The following is a 20,567-nucleotide window of genomic DNA, read 5'->3' on the forward strand; positions in this document are numbered from 1 at the left end:
GTGGAAATACTAAACTACTGGAGAACAGGCCAATGACCCTGGTCTAATACTTTAGATGTCTGCACTTCCTTTAAGTAATAACTGAGCTGAATTGCAAGTGACATTACTAAGCACAGATCTGTTAGCAGTATCTTAGGAACACAAGGAATGTATTAAAACAGGGAAAATAATGACAAAAGTATACAGGAAATTCAACCATTTATTTTACTACAATGTATTCCTGTGATTTTCTTTCACAAAATGAGACCAGTGACATTTGTAGTAAATGTTCAGTCACTGATAAAGCTAGAGTTAGATTGCAGTGTACTTACTGTACAAGACTAATGGGTTTGATAATACGGTTACTGTTTGCTTTCTATTACAGCCGACAAGGCAAGAAAGAGTCACGCAACGTGTGTCCGTCAAGCACTCACTGAGATCACTAGGCTTCCATTAGTCCATCGCCAACAACACTCACACCTCAACACCTGAGATTATGGGTCGTGTTCATTAGGGCCCACGTTTCAGAAGAGTTTAATTGGACTAGTCCAGTTAGTCCCTCCCTGTTTCAGTCTTCTTCTGTTTAGTGCCTAATGAACACAACCCAAGTCTGGTCATTCCAGAACTCCTTCAAAATGTTCTAAATACTGCAACAGTTCCATCCCCTGAAAACAAATACTAAAATTGCATTTACATTGAATTAAAATGACAAGTCTTGCAATGTTTCTTAAGTATATAATTTCATTAACATGAACCTGAGACCCAACACGTACATGACTAATGAGGCTCTGGACTGGTCTGGACAGCTATAACTACACCTGGGTCATGTTCATTAGGGCAACATGTTTTACCACGGAAATCAAACATTTCTTATTGGACTAATCAAGATAATCCCGGTATCATTCTGTTTTGTTAATACCTCAGATGGAGGAAGGACTACTGAACACATAATACGTCATCTAACACCTGCAAAGAATTCAAGGACTACCAAATACACCAGAGATGGATAGGAGAGAACCACAGACCTGAACACACAGCATAGAACCTGTTTATAATGAACCAAGATAATGTCATGTCAGCAACTTGACCTTTGGTATTCAGCATTCTGGCCTTTAACAACTTCTCCACCTTCAAGCGAAAGCATAGAATACAAGGCAAACTGCTGTCTTCAATGTTAAAACTACAAACAAATCAAGGAATGTAATGTTGATGTCAGTGTGAATCCTGAAAAGGATCTGCTAAATACTGTATTGCCCTTATATTTCCTCAGATACAAACCTATGGTCACTTACACAACACATTGTTCTCCAACCAAACAACGATGGCTCAACCTCATCAGGTTGGTGCATAGCTTTCAAGTCTTAAATGTTATCCATTCAGACTGATGAGGTGCCTTGTCTTCACCAATCTAACCCGATCTCATCTCACCTGTCCTGCCCCATCTCCCAGACCATTACACTAGCTGCTCTATTCGCTGCCTCTGCCTGGTGTTCATAGGCCTAGAACAATACTGAAAATCAACTTTATACACGTTTCCAGGACGGATGTGTCTGTTTTCAGAGACTCTGCTCCTCTCTAGACTGCCTGAGTGCCAAGCAAAGGACAAGGAACTGGACAGCACTAGATAACTAAGTCCAACATAGCATAAAACAAAGAAATACACTTCAGAAATGATTCATAATAATATTGCTCGTCCATCCTAAAACAATAACTAAAAAGTGTCCATCCTGCCACTCACTCACAGTCTGTGTGCTTTTCACAGGCGGTTGGAATTTTCTGCCTGCGTTCATTTGGAGAGAAGAGAAAAATAATACATTGTGATGTGTGACAACCGTTGGCAACATTTTAAAGTGTAGACCTTTCTAAAAAAGTGTGCTCTTGCTGTCAGTTAGCCTGTGCTGTCCGTAAACAAATCTTGGGACTACTCCCAAGAGAGTATCACCCCATAACCATTAATACAAACTTTAAAAGATGTCGCTCAACCTACTCACGCAAAGAGATAGTAGTCTGCCCTACAGAAATACTCCTACACTTTGCCAGATCTGCATATTAACATATGCATAGAACGTGTTACTTTGACTGTTTCTGGCTCAGCAGTGTTTGAGTTGTGCTGATGCTCACCGCTACGGAGTGCCAGCACCTCAAATGTTCTACTTGTTCAGTTCCACCACCTAAATAAAAAAGTACCGGCACCTAATTCAGTCCACTTCAAGCAAAGGCTCACTGCTCTAATATTTTCAAGATTACATTTTGGTTTGATGGACTGATTGTGAGGACACCCAGGGGACAGCAGAATATAGTCCTTCAAATCACCATGGCAACCTAAAAGTGTCAAAATCCACAAAGGCTTTTTTGTCATAGCAGGATAGCTGTTTTTTCCCTCCAACTCTACTGCATCACTCCAGAATACAATTGTTTGGAATTATTAAGAGACTTCAACCTGACAACAAATCACACTATAATCTAAACAAGTAAGATCAATTGTCATCTCATGTCAACTCAAGAAGAAATACATGCTATAAAGGTTTGAATTTTAAAAAATGGCTCTAAACTGGTACTAAGAGCTACAAATATGACCAACCATACTGAGAAGATACAGGATGGAGGGAGAGTGAGAGGGAGGTAGTAGAGAGAAAATTAGAGGAGAGGAGGAGGGAAGGTTACAAGGTCTGGGTACGGATGGGTTCTCATCCAAACGTTCAGAAAACAATTCTTCTCGTCTTCCCTCCCTGTTTTTCCTCCTTCTTTCCTGTAGAACAGCCAACAATTGGCTGTGGGTCGAATCACATGAAGTACCACGCAGCCAATCCGGCGAGGGCGGCGACCCAGGCGGCGAATAGGACCTGGCCTGTGGGGTGTCTGAGGACGGCCATGGCCAGCTGACCGAAGTACGCCGAGCCCCCACTGGCCGCTGAGATAGACAGAGGACAAAGAACACAGTCAGCAAACCTCCCACATTACCATGTGAAACACTCATACCATTTTTAACACCACTAAGCCAGGTCAAGCAGTACTGCACTGGCCTGGTTAGGGAGCCACCGTAGATGCTGGAGCCATGTTGGAAAGGACAATGTGAAAAGCAAATATCCAAGCCAGCCAGACAGTGTGGTAAGGGTATTGTGAATCTAAATGCCCACGTATTGCTAACATGGCACAACAATTCTTTCTTTCGGGTGGTTTTCTGGATCAAATCACTTTGTTTCCAGACAGAGCCTACAGGAGTTGTGTGTCAGCGTACCCATTTGTGCGGCGTAGTAGGGGCATTTGTTGATGTCTCCTCCGGTCCCATGGGCCCCGTGAACGGGCATGCCCGCGTCCATGACCTCCTCCTGGATATCCTTACCCATCTCCTCTAGCTCATCAAATACCTGACACCAAACACACCAAACACAGGGGATTACAACTGGTTCATTTTCACTCAGCACAAAACAGAACAAAAGGTTAAACAGGGAGGTACCATCTGAAAAGGTCCAAAAAGGAAAGCTTATTTTTCACAACACTTTGGAACAGTTTGATATTGTGTGTCCTGATGAACACAATCTCTGAACTGAAACAGTAAGCTGAATTGTGTTGACCCAGAGTTTAGCATAAACAGTTTCACATTGTGACTGGGTCGGTGGGCGAGTGAAAGGAGTGATATTTAACTTAAGGAGGTTCCACTGGTCAAAGAAATGTCCATGATGCAGAACCGTAATAAGAATATGATCAAGTTCAACATCTGACATTCATGTAATGTAATCAGAAGCCAGATGTGAGGAAGTGAATTAATGATCATATCTGAGCACTTGAAATATGATAGATGGCACATTGTCTGGCTACGCTCTCAGAACCAGTTAGCAGAGTGGTTAGGGTGATAAGCACAAATCCAACCATCTGCTGTTGGCCAAAGACCCTAATTTTCCCCGGGCACAAGACTTATCTCCAAAGACAGGATCAATACAGTGGCTGGTTACTGAGCTTAAATGATTAATTCAATTATACAATACTGACAAATGCAACTAAACGACCGTGGCCTACCTCAGAGACTAAACGACCGTGGCCTACCTCAGAGACTAAACGACCGTGGCCTACCTCAGAGACTAAACGACCGTGGCCTACCTCAGAGACTAAACGACCGTGGCCTACCTCAGAGACTAAACGACCGTGGCCTACCTCAGAGACTAAACGACCGTGGCCTACCTCAGAGACTAAACGACCGTGGCCTACCTCAGAGACTAAACGACCGTGGCCTACCTCAGAGACTAAACTAATGCGGCCTGGCTTCCTCTGAAAACAAAACGTCTATTTTTATTTAACTAGGCAAGTCAGGCAATAACAAATTCTTATTTACAATGACGGTCTAACCCTGCCCTAACCCGGACGACGCTGGGCCAATTGTGCACCGCCCTATGGGACTCCCAATCACGACCGGTTGTGATACCGTCCGAGATCGAACCCGGGCATGTAGTGACGCCTCTAACACTGCGATACAGTGCCATAGACCGCTGCGCCACTCAAGGACCCACAGATATGAGATGGCAATATTTCCAGCCATCACCTAGAAGGAATTATTAGGAGACCCACCGTTTACTGGAAGACCCACCACACCAGTAGGTGCAGCAGTCTCCGTTTACTGGAAGACCCACCACACCAGCAGGTGCAGCAGTCTCCGTTTACTGGAAGACCCACCACACCAGCAGGTGAGGCAGTCTCCGTTTACTGGAAGACCCACCCCACCAGTAGGTGCAACAGTCTCTGTTTACTGGAAGACCCCACCCCACCAGTAGGTGCAACAGTCTCCGTTTACTGGAAGACCCACCACACCAGCAGGTGCAACAGTCTCCGTTTACTGGAAGACCCCACCCCACCAGTAGGTGCAACAGTCTCCGTTTACTGGAAGACCCCACCCCACCAGTAGGTGCAACAGTCTCCGTTTACTGGAAGACCCCACCCCACCAGTAGGTGCAACAGTCTCCGTTTACTGGAAGACCCCACCCCACCAGTAGGTGCAACAGTCTCCGTTTACTGGAAGACCCCACCCCACCAGTAGGTGCAACAGTCTCCGTTTACTGGAAGACCCACCACACCAGCAGGTGCATCAGTCTCACTCTTTAATCAACCCCAGCTCTATCTTCCCTTCCCCTTCCTCACCTCCATGTTGAACTGAAAGGCCAGCACGGCCTCCGCCACCAGCCTGTCCTTGGTGGCCATGTCCAGTTCCAGCTCATTCATCCGGCTCCGGTACAGCTGCTTGAAGGCCTTGGCGCTGTGAATGCCGTCAAACTGGTAGAAGTAGACGCCCTCGCCCGTCGATGGCAACTTCAGCGCCCGCTGGGCCACCTTCTTCAGCACCTGGCCCCCAGACAGGTCGCCCATGTAACGGGTGTAGGCATGGGCCACCAGCAAGACCGGCTCTTCCTGACCCACCTAAATACAAATACAACTTCACTGGCTTCTGGTATTGTCAACCTCCCCTGGACTCCACACACCAGAGGATTGAAGCAGCACAGGGAGTCACAGTGCAGCACCCATGGAGTAGTGTTAGGTCTGAAGTGCCTTGCATAAAGGCACAATGGTAGTGGATGGTGGTAATGTGAATCTGAAACCAGCAGCCCTCCAGTAGCCAGTTCAGCCCCCACTTTTTTCATCGTCCAGCCTGGGACTTGAACCAGCGACCTTCTGGTTACTGGTCCACCTCTCTAACCTCTGGGTTACTCACCTGGTGGATGCGTTCCACGTAGCGTTGCGTGGCTGGCGAGCAGCTGACCCGCTCCCGCCAGTCCTCACCATAGAAGTAGTCCAGGTCGCGGGACAGGGCGTCACGTCTATTCAGCTCTGGGAAGTAGAGCGGGGAGAAGTCAGGATGATCCTTGTTCCTCTCAATCTCCTCCTCCATGGCCTCGTAGGTGTAGTAGAGGGCCACATCACCCAGCTGAGCGAGAGAGAGATGCAGAATTTTACCACAAAACAAACATTTTAGGTGCAAATATTTTTCATTAATCCATGTTTGACAGTCCCTCAAATACTGTGTGTGTGTCAACATTCACGTTTTCAAGATACATCCCTTTCTGTATCCTGGCAAAGTCTCACAAAGTGAGGATGTCAAAGCACTTCATGTTCTTTAAAGCCTTACAAGATATTGTTGTTCAGTACAGTGGTTGTTCATTACCAGTGGTGCTGAAAGACCCATCATGATTCTTGACAGTAATATCTTTCAAAGTGTTTGCAAAGTGAGGATGTCAAAGTTAGATCAAAAAGCCTACACCCTTAACTGACTACTATGGATAAATCAGATGATGCATAATGTTCAAGACAGTGAATGCAGCAGTACTAAGTCTCAGAAAAGACTTAAGTGGCTGCTCTATTCTCCAGACTGACCTTGAAGAGCTCCTTGCGGATGCGCCCCCTGAGGAAGTCCTTGACAAACTGGGTGTTCTCCGCCTTCTCGTGAACCTCTTTGGTCCCGGCAGCCAGCAGTTCAGAAAGGTCTGTGGGGCTGTGGGGAGGGCACACTGGCTGACACCGCATGGGAAACTAGAGGCACACACTAACTACATGACCCATAGGGCTGGCTTCCCAAACCCAGATTAATTCTAGTTCTGGAGAAGGAAAAACACATTCAATGTAGCCTATTCTCCATTGAGCATGCTTTTTACTCCAGGAGAAGGTTTAATCTGTGTCCGGGAAACGAGCCCATTGTGTTTTCAACTCTCCTCAGAAATAAGAGACCAAATCTGACAGAACTGAAACATGCCCTGCCCACACCCTGGCACTCAAACATACACTTGAGAGAAGAAACCTCTCACTTCCAGAAACTGCCCAGCTCCCATCCATTTTCCAAAATAGCACTGAAGTGAAGTTAGACCATCCCAGATGTCTATACCTGAGAGTGTCTTCTGGCTCTCTCTCTGCATTCACCAGGCCTCCTCCATCGGCGACACTCTCCGCCTTCACAGAGTCCTCCATCTTTTCTGCAGACAGCTTGGTCCTGTCACTCAGATAGACACTCTTTGCCAGTCTCTGCCAAAGACAGAACACCAGAACAAGACCCACACATTCAAAACTGACTCACTATTGAGTGGGTGGGGTAGCCTATATGAGAGCCACATGGCCTAGATACAGTATGTGCAGATAGATAGATACAGAAGTAGTGCTTTTGTAAACAGAAGCCCAAATGTCCACGACAAGAGTCTTAAGGGATAGTTGGAGATTTTGACAACTTATCAATTGTTTCCATTTACCCAGTCAGATGAACTCATGGATATCTCTGCATGCAGTTTCAATGAAGTTGAAGGTAATTAGTGTTAATGGAGCAATTGCCAACTAGAGTGAGTGTAATGACTGAAAGTCTATGGGATCAGCTAGCATGCTCCTCTGACTATGGGTATGCTGTCCACGCTGTGTTCTGGTGTACCGTTTGACAGCTAGCATAAACAGTAGCCCAACATGCTCCTCTGACTATGGGTATGCTGTCCACGCTGTGTTCTGGTGTACCGTTTGACAGCTAGCATAAACAGTAGCCCAACATGCTCCTCTGACTATGGGTATGCTGTCCACGCTGTGTTCTGGTGTACCGTTTGACAGCTAGCATAAACAGTAGCCCAACATGCTCCTCTGACTATGGGTATGCTGTCCACGCTGTGTTCTGGTGTACCGTTTGACAGCTAGCATAAACAGTAGCCCAACATGCTCCTCTGACTATGGGTATACTGTCCACGCTGTGTTCTGGTGTACCGTTTGACAGCTAGCATAAACAGTAGCCCAATAAATCCATAAGAGGTGTTGCTTTTTTTTCTGAAACTGAAAATACAGAAAGGAAATATTTCTTAACTCCAAACAATAACAAGGTAAACCTAACATTTAAGAACAACAAGGCAGAAAAACACTTTACATAACATTAGCCAAGTTAGAAAGCAGAACTATAGAACAGTCAATTTTGCTAGCTAGCTATCGTAAGTTAGTTCATAATAGGTGTAAAAATAATGCCACCACCTTGAAACATTTTTCTCTCTGTATAATAGCTAACATTGTTATGATACTTTCAATACTATGCTTGCAATGGGCATAAATGCAGATTACTGAAAATAAACAAATGTATTGATTAGCTAGCGATCTCTGACAGAGCTGTTTGATTATTTTCATCGTCATGGTAACCACATGCACCAGTCTGCCTGCTAGCAAGGGATCTCTTTACATTCTAGATGGCATTTACATTCTATTTAAGCAATAAGGCACGAGGGGGTGTGGTATATATTCAATATACCATTGCTAAGTGCTGCTCTACACACGACGCAACGCGGAGTGCCTGGATACAGCCCTTAGCTGTGGTATATTGGCTATATACCACAAAGTCCCAAGGTGCTTTATTGTTATTATAAACTGGTTACCAACGTAATTAGAACAGTAAAGATGTTTTGTCATATCACACACGTGTTATATGGTCTGATATACCACGGCTTTAAACCAATCAGCATTCAGAGCTCAAACCACTCAGTTTATAATAGGGTCCATGACAGTGCAAGTAGACAAAATTGTTTAATTAGTGCAAACCCAGCACAACATATCATATCAGATACAACATAGCAAACAGCATATATATATTTTCTGATGAATCCTCGGCTCATGCCTGTATAAATTTAATATGGTAGGGTTTAAGCATTTGAGGGCGGCAAGGTAGCCTAGTGGTTAGAGCGTTGGACTAGTAACCGAAAGGTTGCAAGTTCGAATCCCCGAGCTGACAAGGTACAAATCTGTCGTTCTGCCCCTGAACAGGCAGTTAACCCACTGTTCCTAGGCCGTCATTGAAAATAAGAATTTGTTCTTAACCGACTTGCCTAGTAAAATAAAAGGTAAAAAAAAAAAAAACATCATAATTAGTCATAATAAGTCAAATAAATTGGCTATGTAATTTACTCAACTATTTACTAAAGCTACATTCATTAAAACATCAAGAAGGGTCCATGAAATTAACATCTGGCCACACAAATCAGTACCCTTTGTTTTGCTGCCTGAACATGTCTCATGTGCCAAGATTACCAAGAAAACCTTGCAGAGGCAAAAGAGCGCTTAGGCTAATGTGGGTGGGTCTACTGCTCTATTCTGCTGCGGGCCAAAAGATTTTGTTCATTATTATTCTGCAAGTAAGACTATATTATTCTGCATTTAGCCTAATACTACACCGTCTTCATGGTGTAAACAAAAGATTGGGTATATGATATAACGCGTTAATATCCTAATGACAGTAAAACCCAATTCAAACATCTCCCTACATTTAGGAGAAGAGAGCCTAAACAGAACAGCAGCATTTGATACAGAGACTCTCCATCCAATGTCTTGTTGACACGTAGCCGAGTTATGACCAGCAGAACATCAGTCCACAACACAGGTTAGGCTAGATCTATAGAATAAGCTCTACAGAAACACCTGAGATTTTTCAGATCAGTGTCACTTCAGTTACAGGAGCAGCCTACCACAATAAATATGACAATTATATGTAGCTTCTGTGCCTTATGATATCAGGTCCAATCCACTTCAAGTCCACATGAGAGACCTCCCGAGTGGCGCAGCGGTCTAATGCCCTGCATCGCCGTGCTTGAGACATCACTACAGACCCGGGTTCGATCCAGCTGCGACCGGGAGACCCGTGAAGAGGCGCACAATTGGCCCAGCGTCGTGCGGGACAGGGTAGGGTTTGGCCGGCCGGGATGTCCTTGTCCCATCACTCTCTAGCGACTTTCCTCCGACACATTGTTGTGGCTAGCTTCAGGGTTAAGCAAGCAGTGTGGTCAAGAAGCAGTACAGCTTGCCAGCATCGTGTTTTGGAGGACACATGGCTCTTGACGTTCGCCTCTCCCATACGGGAGTTGCAGAGATGGGACAAGACTAAGGAAACCTCTCACCAATATACCAATTGGATATCACGAAATTGGGGCGAAAAAGGGGTTAAAAATAATAAATACAATCCACATGATTAACACATGTTCACCATGCCTACCAGATAAGTTCGGGAGATGCAGTCGTCAATGCAGGTAGGGGAAGCAGTGGAAATGCTCTTTTCTTACCAATTATGTGTTGTTGTTGTCGTCTTGGGGCGTTGGTGGTCACTGGTCAAACGTCCTCTGACAGTTGATTCAGCTGTGACCTTATTCAGAGTGCCAGAGATAAGGGAATGTGTGTGTGACTTTGGCAACACTGACACACAAGTAACAACACAGTGAATAGCTGGCACAACATAGCAGGGGCCTAGCATTAGAAGGCCCTAGTCGCTTCACATAGTAATGAGGAAAGTCAACAATGAAGAGGCCTGGAACTACACAGAGAGCCAGACAAAGGAGCTCATAGTACACACATTGCTAGATGTTCAGTTAGTCTTGTGTTTACAAGCTAACTAACTGTAAACTACATCAAATAGTAGTTCTGGTTGTATCCATGATAGTGTTCCAACACTAGTTACATGCCATTTGATCAAATGCGTCTTACATTTGAGGATATGGCAAGGGAATATGGCAAGCTAACTAACATCAGAATGTCGATTGGTCTTGCTAACGTTGTAACAAAGACGCTAACTGAGCTAGCCACCACCAGCAGAGCAGTTAGCTAGTTGAACAATTTAGCCCTTGACATCAAGGCACTGAACTGGCAGCTGTTAGACATGTTCCATGCTAGCGATCTATGTATAGTAGTTGCTAGTCTTTGGATGAAACAGTTTACAAGTGTTATAACCAGCGCCAGCTAATTAAACAGTTAATACGTGATTTACTTCAGGATGACAATGTGTCAAACATCTTAGAATAGCCTAATTTATTGTTGTGATGCTGTAGAAAGCTAAATAACTCACATGGGGTTATCTAGCATCCTACTCTGCCCCTATTGTACAGAGAATAAACATACAGTAGTTTACCTTCTCTGCGCACTCTGCGGAGCTCTTCTTCAGTGCTGCTCAAAACATAGGAAATGTAGTCTTGCTTATTCTTCTTTGAGATTGGGTTGGCTGACCGCATCCAACTTTTAGGTGCATACACCGCCACCTACTGTACTGGAGTTTGAGTTCAGTCACGCACTACCTACATTAACTTACGGTAATACAAAATTGGGAGAAAAGGAAAATTACCCTGGCAACTATTAGCTCTCACTAAAAAAAACACCACCCCATTCCACTATTTAACCTTATCTAATCCTACTCCAGGCCAACGGTCTAAGAGGACAGAACACTACCACTCAACATCCCTGCAAGTCTTCTGCAGTAAAACCTCGCAATCCCAAGTACTTCTCTGCAGCTGCCACCACAACCTCTATTTTCTGTGACTTGTGTTCCATTTCTGTAGTACAGTTGACAACCATGGCTATAAATGCCAAGAAACCCACCTCACTGAAACACATATTCTTCTTATCCCTCTTTATTGGTCTCTGCCTACTCACAGCAACCTCGTCATGTACACATCTTCCTCTACCGCTCTCTTCACTTCTTCAGCATATGACACTTTCTGTACTAATGTTAATCACTGACCTCAACCTGGCTTTGTCTCACCAGACACCTCCGATCTCCAGCCCCATGGGCAACCAACAGTTTACATACACAACTTTGTCCACCGATACTACACATTCCTTCATCTCATTCCCTCCTGCACTTTCTCACATCTAGGATTCTCCTTCCTACACACTGCGGCAACCACTAAAACACAGGTGCATTGCAGTCTTGGGAACAATGTGAACAGAAAGAGAATACGAGATTTGGATGACTGAATTACTTTTGATCACTCGACTAAGGATGCCTCTCCTTAATGTCAATATGTCTTGTCCATTGCTTGTTCTGGTTAGTGTTTATTGGCTTATTTCACTGTAGAGCCTCTAGTCCTGCTCACTATACCTTATCCAACTTATTAGTTCCACCACCCACACATGCAATGACATCTCCTGGTTTCAATGATGTTTCTAGAGACAATATCTCTCTCTTCATCACTCAATACCTAGGTTTACCTCCACTGTATTCACATCCTACCATACCTTTGTCTGTACATTATACCTTGATGCTATTTTATCGCCCCCAGAAACCTCCTTTTACTCTCTGTTCCAGACGTTCTAGACGACCAATTCTTATTGCTTTTAGCCGCACCCTTATTCTTCTCCTCCTATGTTCCTCTGGCGATGTAGAGGTGAATCCAGGCCCTGCAGTGCCTAGCTCCACTCCTATTCCCCAGGCGCTCTCTTTTGATGACTTCTGTAACCGTAATAGCCTTGGTTTCATGCATGTTAACATTAGAAGCCTCCTCCCTAAGTTTGTTCTATTCACTGCTTTAGCACACTCTGCCAACCCGGATGTTCTAGCTGTGTCTGAATCCTGGCTTAGGAAGACCACCAAAAATTCAAACATTTTAATTCCAAACTACAACATTTTCAGACAAGATAGAACTGCCAAAGGGGGCGGCGTTGCAATCTACTGCAAAGATAGCCTGCAGAGTTCTGTCCTACTATCCAGGTCTGTACCCAAACAATTTGAACTTCTACTTTTAAAAATCCACCTCTCTAAAAACAAGTCTCTCACCGTTGCCGCCTGCTATAGACCACCCTCTGCCCCCAGCTGTGCTCTGGACACCATATGTGAACTGATTGCCCCCCATCTATCTTCAGAGCTCGTGCTGCTAGGCGACCTAAACTGGAACATGCTTAACACCCCAGCCATCCTACAATCTAAACTTGATGCCCTCAATCTCACACAAATTATCAATGAACCTACCAGGTACCCCCCCAAAGCCTTAAACACGGGCACCCTCATAGATATCATCCTAACCAACTTCCCCTCTAAATACACCTCTGCTGTCTTTAACCAAGATCTCAGCGATCACTGCCTCATTGCCTGCATCCGTAATGGGTCAGCGGTCAAACGACCTCCACTCATCACTGTAAAACAAAAACATCCTATGGCGTTCTGCATTAGCATCGAACAGCCCCCGTGATATGCAGCTGTTCAGGGAAGCTAGAAACCGTTATACACAGGCAGTTAGAAAAGCCAAGGCTAGCTTTTTCAAGCAGAAATTTGCTTCCTGCAACACTAACTCAAAAAAGTTCTGGGACACTGTAAAGTCCAAGGAGAATAAGAACACCTCCTCCCAGCTGCCCACTGCACTGAAGATAGGAAACACTGTCACCACTGATAAATCCACCATAATTGAGAATTTCAATAAGCATTTTTCTACGGCTGGCCATGCTTTCCACCTGGCTACTCCTACCCCGGTCAACAGCACTGCACCCCCAACAGCAACTCGCCCAAGCCTTCCCAATTTCTCCTTCTCCCAAATCGATTCAGCTGATGTTCTGAAAGAACTGAAAAATCTGGACCCCTACAAATCAGCCGGGCTAGACAATCTGGACCCTTTCTTTCTAAAATTATCTGCCGAAATTGTTGCCACCCCTATTACTAGCCTGTTCAACCTCTCTTTCATGTCGTCTGAGATTCCCAAAGATTGGAAACAGCTGCGGTCATCCCCCTCTTCAAAGGGGGGGACACTCTTGACCCAAACTGCTACAGACCTATATCTATCCTACCATGCCTTTCTAAGGTCTTCGAAAGCCAAGTCAACAAACAGATTACTGACCATTTCGAATCTCACCATACCTTCTCTGCTATGCAATCTGGTTTCAGAGCTGGTCATGGGTGCACCTCAGCCACGCTCAAGGTCCTAAACGACATCTTAACCGCCATCGATAAGAAACATTACTGTGCAGCCGTATTCATTGATCTGGCCAAGGCTTTCGACTCTGTCAATCACCACATCCTCATCGGCAGACTCAACAGCCTTGGTTTCTCAAATGATTGCCTCGCCTGGTTCACCAACTACTTCTCTGATAGAGTTCAGTGTGTCAAATCGGAGGGTCTGCTGTCCGGACCTCTGGCAGTCTCTATGGGGGTGCCACAGGGTTCAATTATTGGACCGACTCTCTTCTCTGTATACATCAATGAGGTCGCTCTTGCTGCTGGTGAGTCTCTGATCCACCTCTACGCAGACGACACCATTCTGTATACTTCCGGCCCTTCTTTGGACACTGTGTTAACAACCCTCCAGGCAAGCTTCAATGCCATACAACTCTCCTTCCGTGGCCTCCAATTGCTCTTAAATACAAGTAAAACTAAATGCATGCTCTTCAAACGATCGCTACCTGCACCTACCCGCCTGACCAACATCACTACTCTGGACGGCTCTGACTTAGAATACGTGGACAACTACAAATACTTAGGTGTCTGGTTAGACTGTAAACTCTCCTTCCAGACCCATATCAAACATCTCCAATCCAAAGTTAAATCTAGAATTGGCTTCCTATTTCGCAACAAAGCATCCTTCACTCATGCTGCCAAACATACCCTTGTAAAACTGACCATCCTACCAATCCTCGACTTTGGCGATGTCATTTACAAAATAGCCTCCAATACCCTACTCAACAAATTGGATGCAGTTTATCACAGTGCAATCCGTTTTGTCACCAAAGCCCCATATACTACCCACCATTGCGACCTGTACGCTCTCGTTGGCTGGCCCTCGCTTCATACTCGTCGCCAAACCCACTGGCTCCATGTCATCTACAAGACCCTGCTAGGTAAAGTCCCCCCTTATCTCAGCTCGCTGGTCACCATAGCATCTCCCACCTGTAGCACACGCTCCAGCAGGTATATCTCTCTAGTCACCCCCAAAACCAATTCTTTCTTTGGCCGCCTCTCCTTCCAGTTCTCTGCTGCCAATGACTGGAACGAACTTCAAAAATCTCTGAAACTGGATACACTTATCTCCCTCACTAGCTTTAAGCACCAACTGTCAGAGCATCTTACAGATTACTGCACCTGTACATAGCCCACCTATAATTTAGCCCAAACAACTACCTCTTTCCCAACTGTATTTAATTAATTAATTTATTTTGCTCCTTTGCACCCCATTATTTTTATTTCTACTTTGCACATTCTTCCATTGCAAAACTACCATTCCAGTGTTTTATTGTGCTATATTGTATTTACTTTGCCACCATGGCCTTTTTTGCCTTTACCTCCCTTCTCACCTCATTTGCTCACATTGTATATAGACTTGTTTATACTGTATTAATGACTGTATGTTTGTTTTACTCCATGTGTAACTCTGTGTCGTTGTATCTGTCGAACTGCTTTGCTTTATCTTGGCCAGGTCGCAATTGTAAATGAGAACTTGTTCTCAACTTGCCTACCTGGTTAAATAAAGGTGAAATAAAAAAATAAAAAATTTAAAAATTAGCCACGCTATGGCGCGCCACATTAACTAAATGCCACAGTTACATTCACTTGTATAAATTAATGTGAGTCTGTTCTAATTAATTAATTAATTAATTAATGGACTGAAGAGAGTCTCATGTTTTAATTAATTAATTGTCAGTGGATGCTCTTTAAAAAGACAATGTCAGATTATTTATTTCCTTGTTTTTATCGTCACTACCAGAAAATCTGTAGAGTGTGCAATGGATCTGATTATCATGGTGGTGGGGATGGACTGATTTGTGATCAATACAATCATTGTGAGGGGCAGAGGAAAGGCAAGTAAGTATGATAGGCACTCCATTGAACAGCTTTTAGAAGCAGGAAAACTGGGAAAAATGTGTAACTATATGTAATGTGCTCCAATGTGTAATATGTTACTATATGTAATATGTTACTATACAGTATGTAATGTGTTACCAAATGTTATTTGTTACTATACGAAGTGTGCTACTATATGTAATATGTTACTATATGTAATCGACTCTTAACCAACCATGCTATTTTGTTTGTTTTCCTGTTGTTCGTAACTTGTTTTGTACATAATGTTGCTGCTACCATCTCTTATGACCGAAAAGAGCTTTCTGGACATCAGAACTGCGATTGCTCACCTCAAACTCTACGAAGATTTCTTCTTCAGTGAGTCGGACGGGAGGGAGACACCCGACCAGGCCCAAATCCCCGTTATTCGTTGGAGAAGGAAACTGAGATTTCGCGGAAAGAGATCAGGGTGCCTTGTGAGAATCAGGCAACAAGTGGCTAACCTGCCCACCGTCCTGCTAGCTAACGTTCAATCGCTAGAAAATAAATGGGACGAAATGAAAGCACGTTTATCCTACCAATGGAACATTAAAAACTGTAATATCTTATGTTTCACCAAGTCGTGGCTAAATGACAACATTAAGAACATACAGCTGGCAGGTTATACTTTCTATCGGCAGGACAGAATAGCAACCTCTGTTAAGACACGGGACGGGGGCCTATGCATTTATATAAACAACAGCTGGTGCACGATATCTAAGGACGTCTCTAGGTTTTGCTCGCCTGAGGTAGAGTAACTCATGATAAGCTGTAGATCACACTATCTACCTAGAGTTTTCATCTGTATTTTTTGTAGCTGTCTACATACCACCACAGACCGATGCTGGCACTAAAACCGCAATCAATGAGCTGTATATCGCCATAAGCAAACAGGAAAACGCTCATCCAGAGGCGGCGCTCCTAAATGCCGGGGACTTTAATGCAGGGAACTTAAAACAGTTCTATCTCATTTCTATCAGCATGTCCCTCACGACGCCAGGACAGCGGAGTCAATCACCACCTTCCGGAGACACCTGAAACCCCACCTCTTTAAGGAATACCTAGGATAGGATAAAGTAATCCTTCTCACCCTCCCCCCTTAAAAGACCTAGATGCACTATTGTAAAGTGGCTGTTCCACTGGATGTCATAAGGTGAAAGCACCAATTTGTAAGTCGCTCTGGATAAGAGCGTCTGCTAAATGACTTAAATGTGTAAATGTGTAAATGTGTTAAATGCGCAACCAGAGGGAAACAATTCTAGACCACCTTTACTCCAGACACAAAGCTCTCCCTCGCCCTCCATTTGGCAAATCTGACCGTAATTCTATCCTCCTGCTTACAAGCAAAAATTAAAGCAGGAAGCACCAGTGACTCGGTCTATAAAATAAGTGGTCATATGAAGCAGATGCTAAACTACCGGACTGTTTTGCTAGCACAGACTAGAAAATGTTCCGGGATTCTTCAGGTGGCATTGTGGAGTACATCACATCAGTCACTGGCTTTATCAATAAGTGCATAGAGAATGTCGTACCCACAGTGGCTGTACGTACATACCCCAACCAGAAGCCATGGATTACAAGCAACATTTGCACTGAGCTAAAGGGTAGAGCTGCCGCTTTCAAGGAGCGGAACTCTAACCCGGAAGCTTATAAGAAATCCCGCTATGCCCTCCGACAAACTATCAAACAGGCAAAGTGTCAATACAGGACTAAGATCGAATCGTACTACACCGGCTCCGACACTCATTGGATGTGGCAGGGCCTGCAAACTATTACAGACTACAAAGGGAAGCACAGCAGAGAGCTGCTCAGTGATACGATCCTACCAGAGGAGCTAAATAACTTATGCGCTAGCTTCGAGGCAAGTAACACTGAAACATGCATGAGAGCACCAGCTGTTCCGGACGACTGTGTGATCACGCTCTCCACAGCCAGAGACCACCATAGTCCCTGTGCCCAAGAACACTAAGGTAACCTGCCTAAGGTAACCGACCCGTAGCACTCACGTCTGTAGCCATGGAATGCTTTGAAAGGCTGGTAATGGCTCGCATCAACACCACTATCCCAGAAATCTTAGACCCACTCCAACTTGCATACCGCACCAACATATCCATAGATGATACAATCTCAATTGCACTCCACACTGCCCTTTCACACCTGGACAAAAGAAACACCTATGTGAGAATGCTATTCATTGACTACAGCTCAGCTCAACCATAGTGCCCTCAAAGCTCATCACTAAGCTGCGGACCCTGGGACTAAACACCACCCTCTGCAACTGGATCCTGGACATCCTGACCGTCCACCCCCAGGTGATAAGGGTAGGTAACAACACATCCGCCACTCTGATCCTCAACATGGGGTCCGTGCTCAGTCCCCTCCTGTACTCCCTGTTCACTCATGACTGCACGGCCAGGCACGACTCCAACACCATCATTATGTTTGCCGATGACACAACAGTGATAGGCCTGATCACCGACAACGATGAGACAGCCTATAGGGTGGAGATCAGAGACTTGACCGTGTGGTGCAAGGACAACCTCTCCCTCAACGTGATCAAGACAAAGGAGATGATTGTGGACTACAGGAAAAGGAGGACTGAGCACGCCCCCATTCTCATCAACGGGGCTGTAGTGGAGCAGGTTGAGAGCTTCATGTTCCTTGGCGTCCACATCACCAACAAACTAACATGGTCCAAGCACACCAAGACAGTCGTGAAGAGGGCACGACAAAACTTAATCCCCCTCAGGGGACTGAAAAGATTTGGCATGGGTCCTCAGATCCTCAAAATGTTTTACAGCTGCACCATCGAGAGCATCCTGACGGGTTGCATTACTGCCTGGTATGGCAACTGCTCGGCCTCCGACCGCAAGGCACTACAGAGGGTAGTGCGTCCAGCCCAGTACATCACCGGGTCCAAGCTTCCTGGACCTCTATACCAGGCGGTGTCAGAGGAAGGCCCTAAAATTGTCAAAGACTCCAGCCACCCTAGTCATAGACTGTTCTCTCTGCTACCGCACAGCAAGCGGTACCGGAGCACCAAGTCTAGGTCCAAGAGGCTCCTAAATAGCTTCTACCCCCAAACCACAAGACACCTGAACAGCTAATCAAATGGCTACCCAGACTATTTACATTGCCCCTCCTCCTCTGGAACGCTGCTGCTACTCTCTGTTATTATCTATGCATAGTCACTTTAATAACTCTACCAACATGTACACATTACCTCAATTACCTGGACACCAGTACCCCCTGTATATAACAAATATAGTAAATATTGTTATTTACTGCTGCTCTTTAATCATTTGTTATTCTTATCTCTTTCTTTTTTTTAGGTATTTTCTTAAAACTGCATTGTTGGTTAAGGGCTTGTAAGTAAGCATCTCACAGTAAGGTCTACTACACCTGTTGTATTCGGCACATGGGACAAATACAATATACTATATGTACTATGCTGCTATATGTAATGTGTAATATGTTACTATATGCTTACTTAGCAAATAGCTGTAGCTATAGTACAGTGTGTGTATTGCAGTCATTTCCTTATTTCCTATCAGACACTTGGGTGGCTTGCTTGACATTTTTACTGCAGCTGCGACCTTAGCGATGGCTAAGGGTCAAAAGAGTGTGAGACCTGTCAGGGGCAACGACAGCTTTTGGTCTTCATCAACCTCAAGGTGATATGATGAGTGGTGTTGCTGGCTCAGCATTGTTCAACTAAATAACAGTATTACTGCCTTTACACAGGCAATTCTGATCTTTTGACCAATTATTGGCAAAAGAGCTGATCTGACTGGTCAAAAGACCAATTACTGGAAAAAGATCAGAATTGGGCTGCCTGTGTAAACTCAGCCTCTGTGTCATACAGTGGGTTCAGTAGATCCATCAACTTCTCTGCTTCCCTTGTATGAGTAACTAGGAGATTTGTTAATTGTTTATCTTCAACTTTCACTTGATTTCCTCTATTTCTGAATCCACACTGACTAGGTCTAATAATCCTGAAGACTATGTCACGGAACAGTCCAGTGGTTTGCAAATGGCCAACATTAATAATGTGTCTGGGCAGGATAGTATGTTTAAGGACTCTCAGTACATGATAAAACTTTCAGTACATGGTAAAACTCTCAGTACATGGTAAAACTCTCAGTACATGGTAACATGCCATATTTATGGGAACATGACATTTCTGAGATTAATTTATAATGGGCTAAATAGATTACATGATGTAGCAGCAAATACAAATATTTTTTCGTGCCTTGTTATGTACATGAGGCAAAACGTTATCCCTATCATTTCATAATGTCTAATTATACTGGAGGCCTGTTTGTGCATTTGCTTGTTCCAAATTGCAAAAAAATCAATGTCATGGGATTTTATTAATGTTATTAAAGGAACCGTCTTTTCCCCTCGCTCTCTCATTGCAGCGTCAGACCATCGAGATAATTCCTATCACTAAGGTGATCTACAAGTGGGAGACGCGTTTACTTTGTCTATGGAAATGAGTTTAAAGACAGTGCAGATGACTATACAGCTAGCTGTTGCTGCACAATAATGTAGTGTGGTCCTGTACGGCTCAGTCTGTAGAGCATGACGCTTGCAACACCAGGATTGTTCGTTCCATTCCCGTGTACAAAATAATAAGAATTGTATGCGTGACTGTCAATCGCTTTGGGTAAGTGTCTGGTTTAATGGATTGCTTTAAATACGTCTGTCTTCCACAGAGGTGGTGATTGTAGGGTATGGGGCGGCAGGGTAGCCTAGTGGTTAGAGCGTTGGACTAGTAACCGGAAGGTTGCACGTTTAAATCCCCGAGATGACAAGGTACAAATCTGTCGTTCTGCCCCTGAACAGGCAGTTAACCCGCTGTTCCTAGGCCGTCATTGAAAATAAGAATTTGTTCTTAACTGCCTTGCCTAGTTAAATAAAGGTAAAATAAAAAGTGTACTGTAGTTTATGGTTGGCTTGGCAGTTTGCTATGCCTGATAATCTTTACATTTATGCAGTGAATGCTTTGGATATTGTATTTTCCACTTAAAGTATATGC

General features: G+C 44.4%; 1 protein-coding gene across 1 annotated transcript; it reads right to left on the minus strand.

The window, feature by feature from the left end:
* Positions 1-181: 181 nt before the first annotated feature.
* hmox2b (heme oxygenase 2b) lies at positions 182-10,961 on the minus strand. The gene is made up of 8 exons (XM_065010601.1): positions 10,859-10,961; positions 10,020-10,099; positions 6,842-6,978; positions 6,337-6,454; positions 5,678-5,890; positions 5,110-5,385; positions 3,218-3,347; positions 182-2,890 (listed from the first exon to the last, which is right to left on the minus strand). Exons 3-8 carry the CDS (start codon positions 6,922-6,924, stop codon positions 2,763-2,765), a joined length of 948 nt encoding a protein of 315 aa, XP_064866673.1. The 5' UTR covers positions 6,925-6,978; positions 10,020-10,099; positions 10,859-10,961; the 3' UTR covers positions 182-2,762.
* Positions 10,962-20,567: the final 9,606 nt, after the last annotated feature.

This window comes from Oncorhynchus nerka, linkage group LG26 (assembly GCF_034236695.1).
Source record: "Oncorhynchus nerka isolate Pitt River linkage group LG26, Oner_Uvic_2.0, whole genome shotgun sequence".
Lineage (NCBI taxonomy): Eukaryota > Metazoa > Chordata > Actinopteri > Salmoniformes > Salmonidae > Oncorhynchus > Oncorhynchus nerka.

What these genes read in the sequence shown, in the direction of transcription:
- hmox2b (XM_065010601.1), bottom strand. Translation starts at nt 6,924, where the DNA reads ATGGAGGACTCTGTGAAGGCGGAGAGTGTCGCCGATGGAGGAGGCCTG. An exon ending in GAGCCAGAAGACACTCTCAG is followed by an intron (nt 6,455 to 6,841) that starts GTATAGACATCT and finishes CCCTCCCCACAG; the next exon opens with CCCCACAGACCTTTCTGAAC. An exon ending in CTACTACGCCGCACAAATGG is followed by an intron (nt 2,891 to 3,217) that starts GTACGCTGACAC and finishes TGTCTATCTCAG; the next exon opens with CGGCCAGTGGGGGCTCGGCG.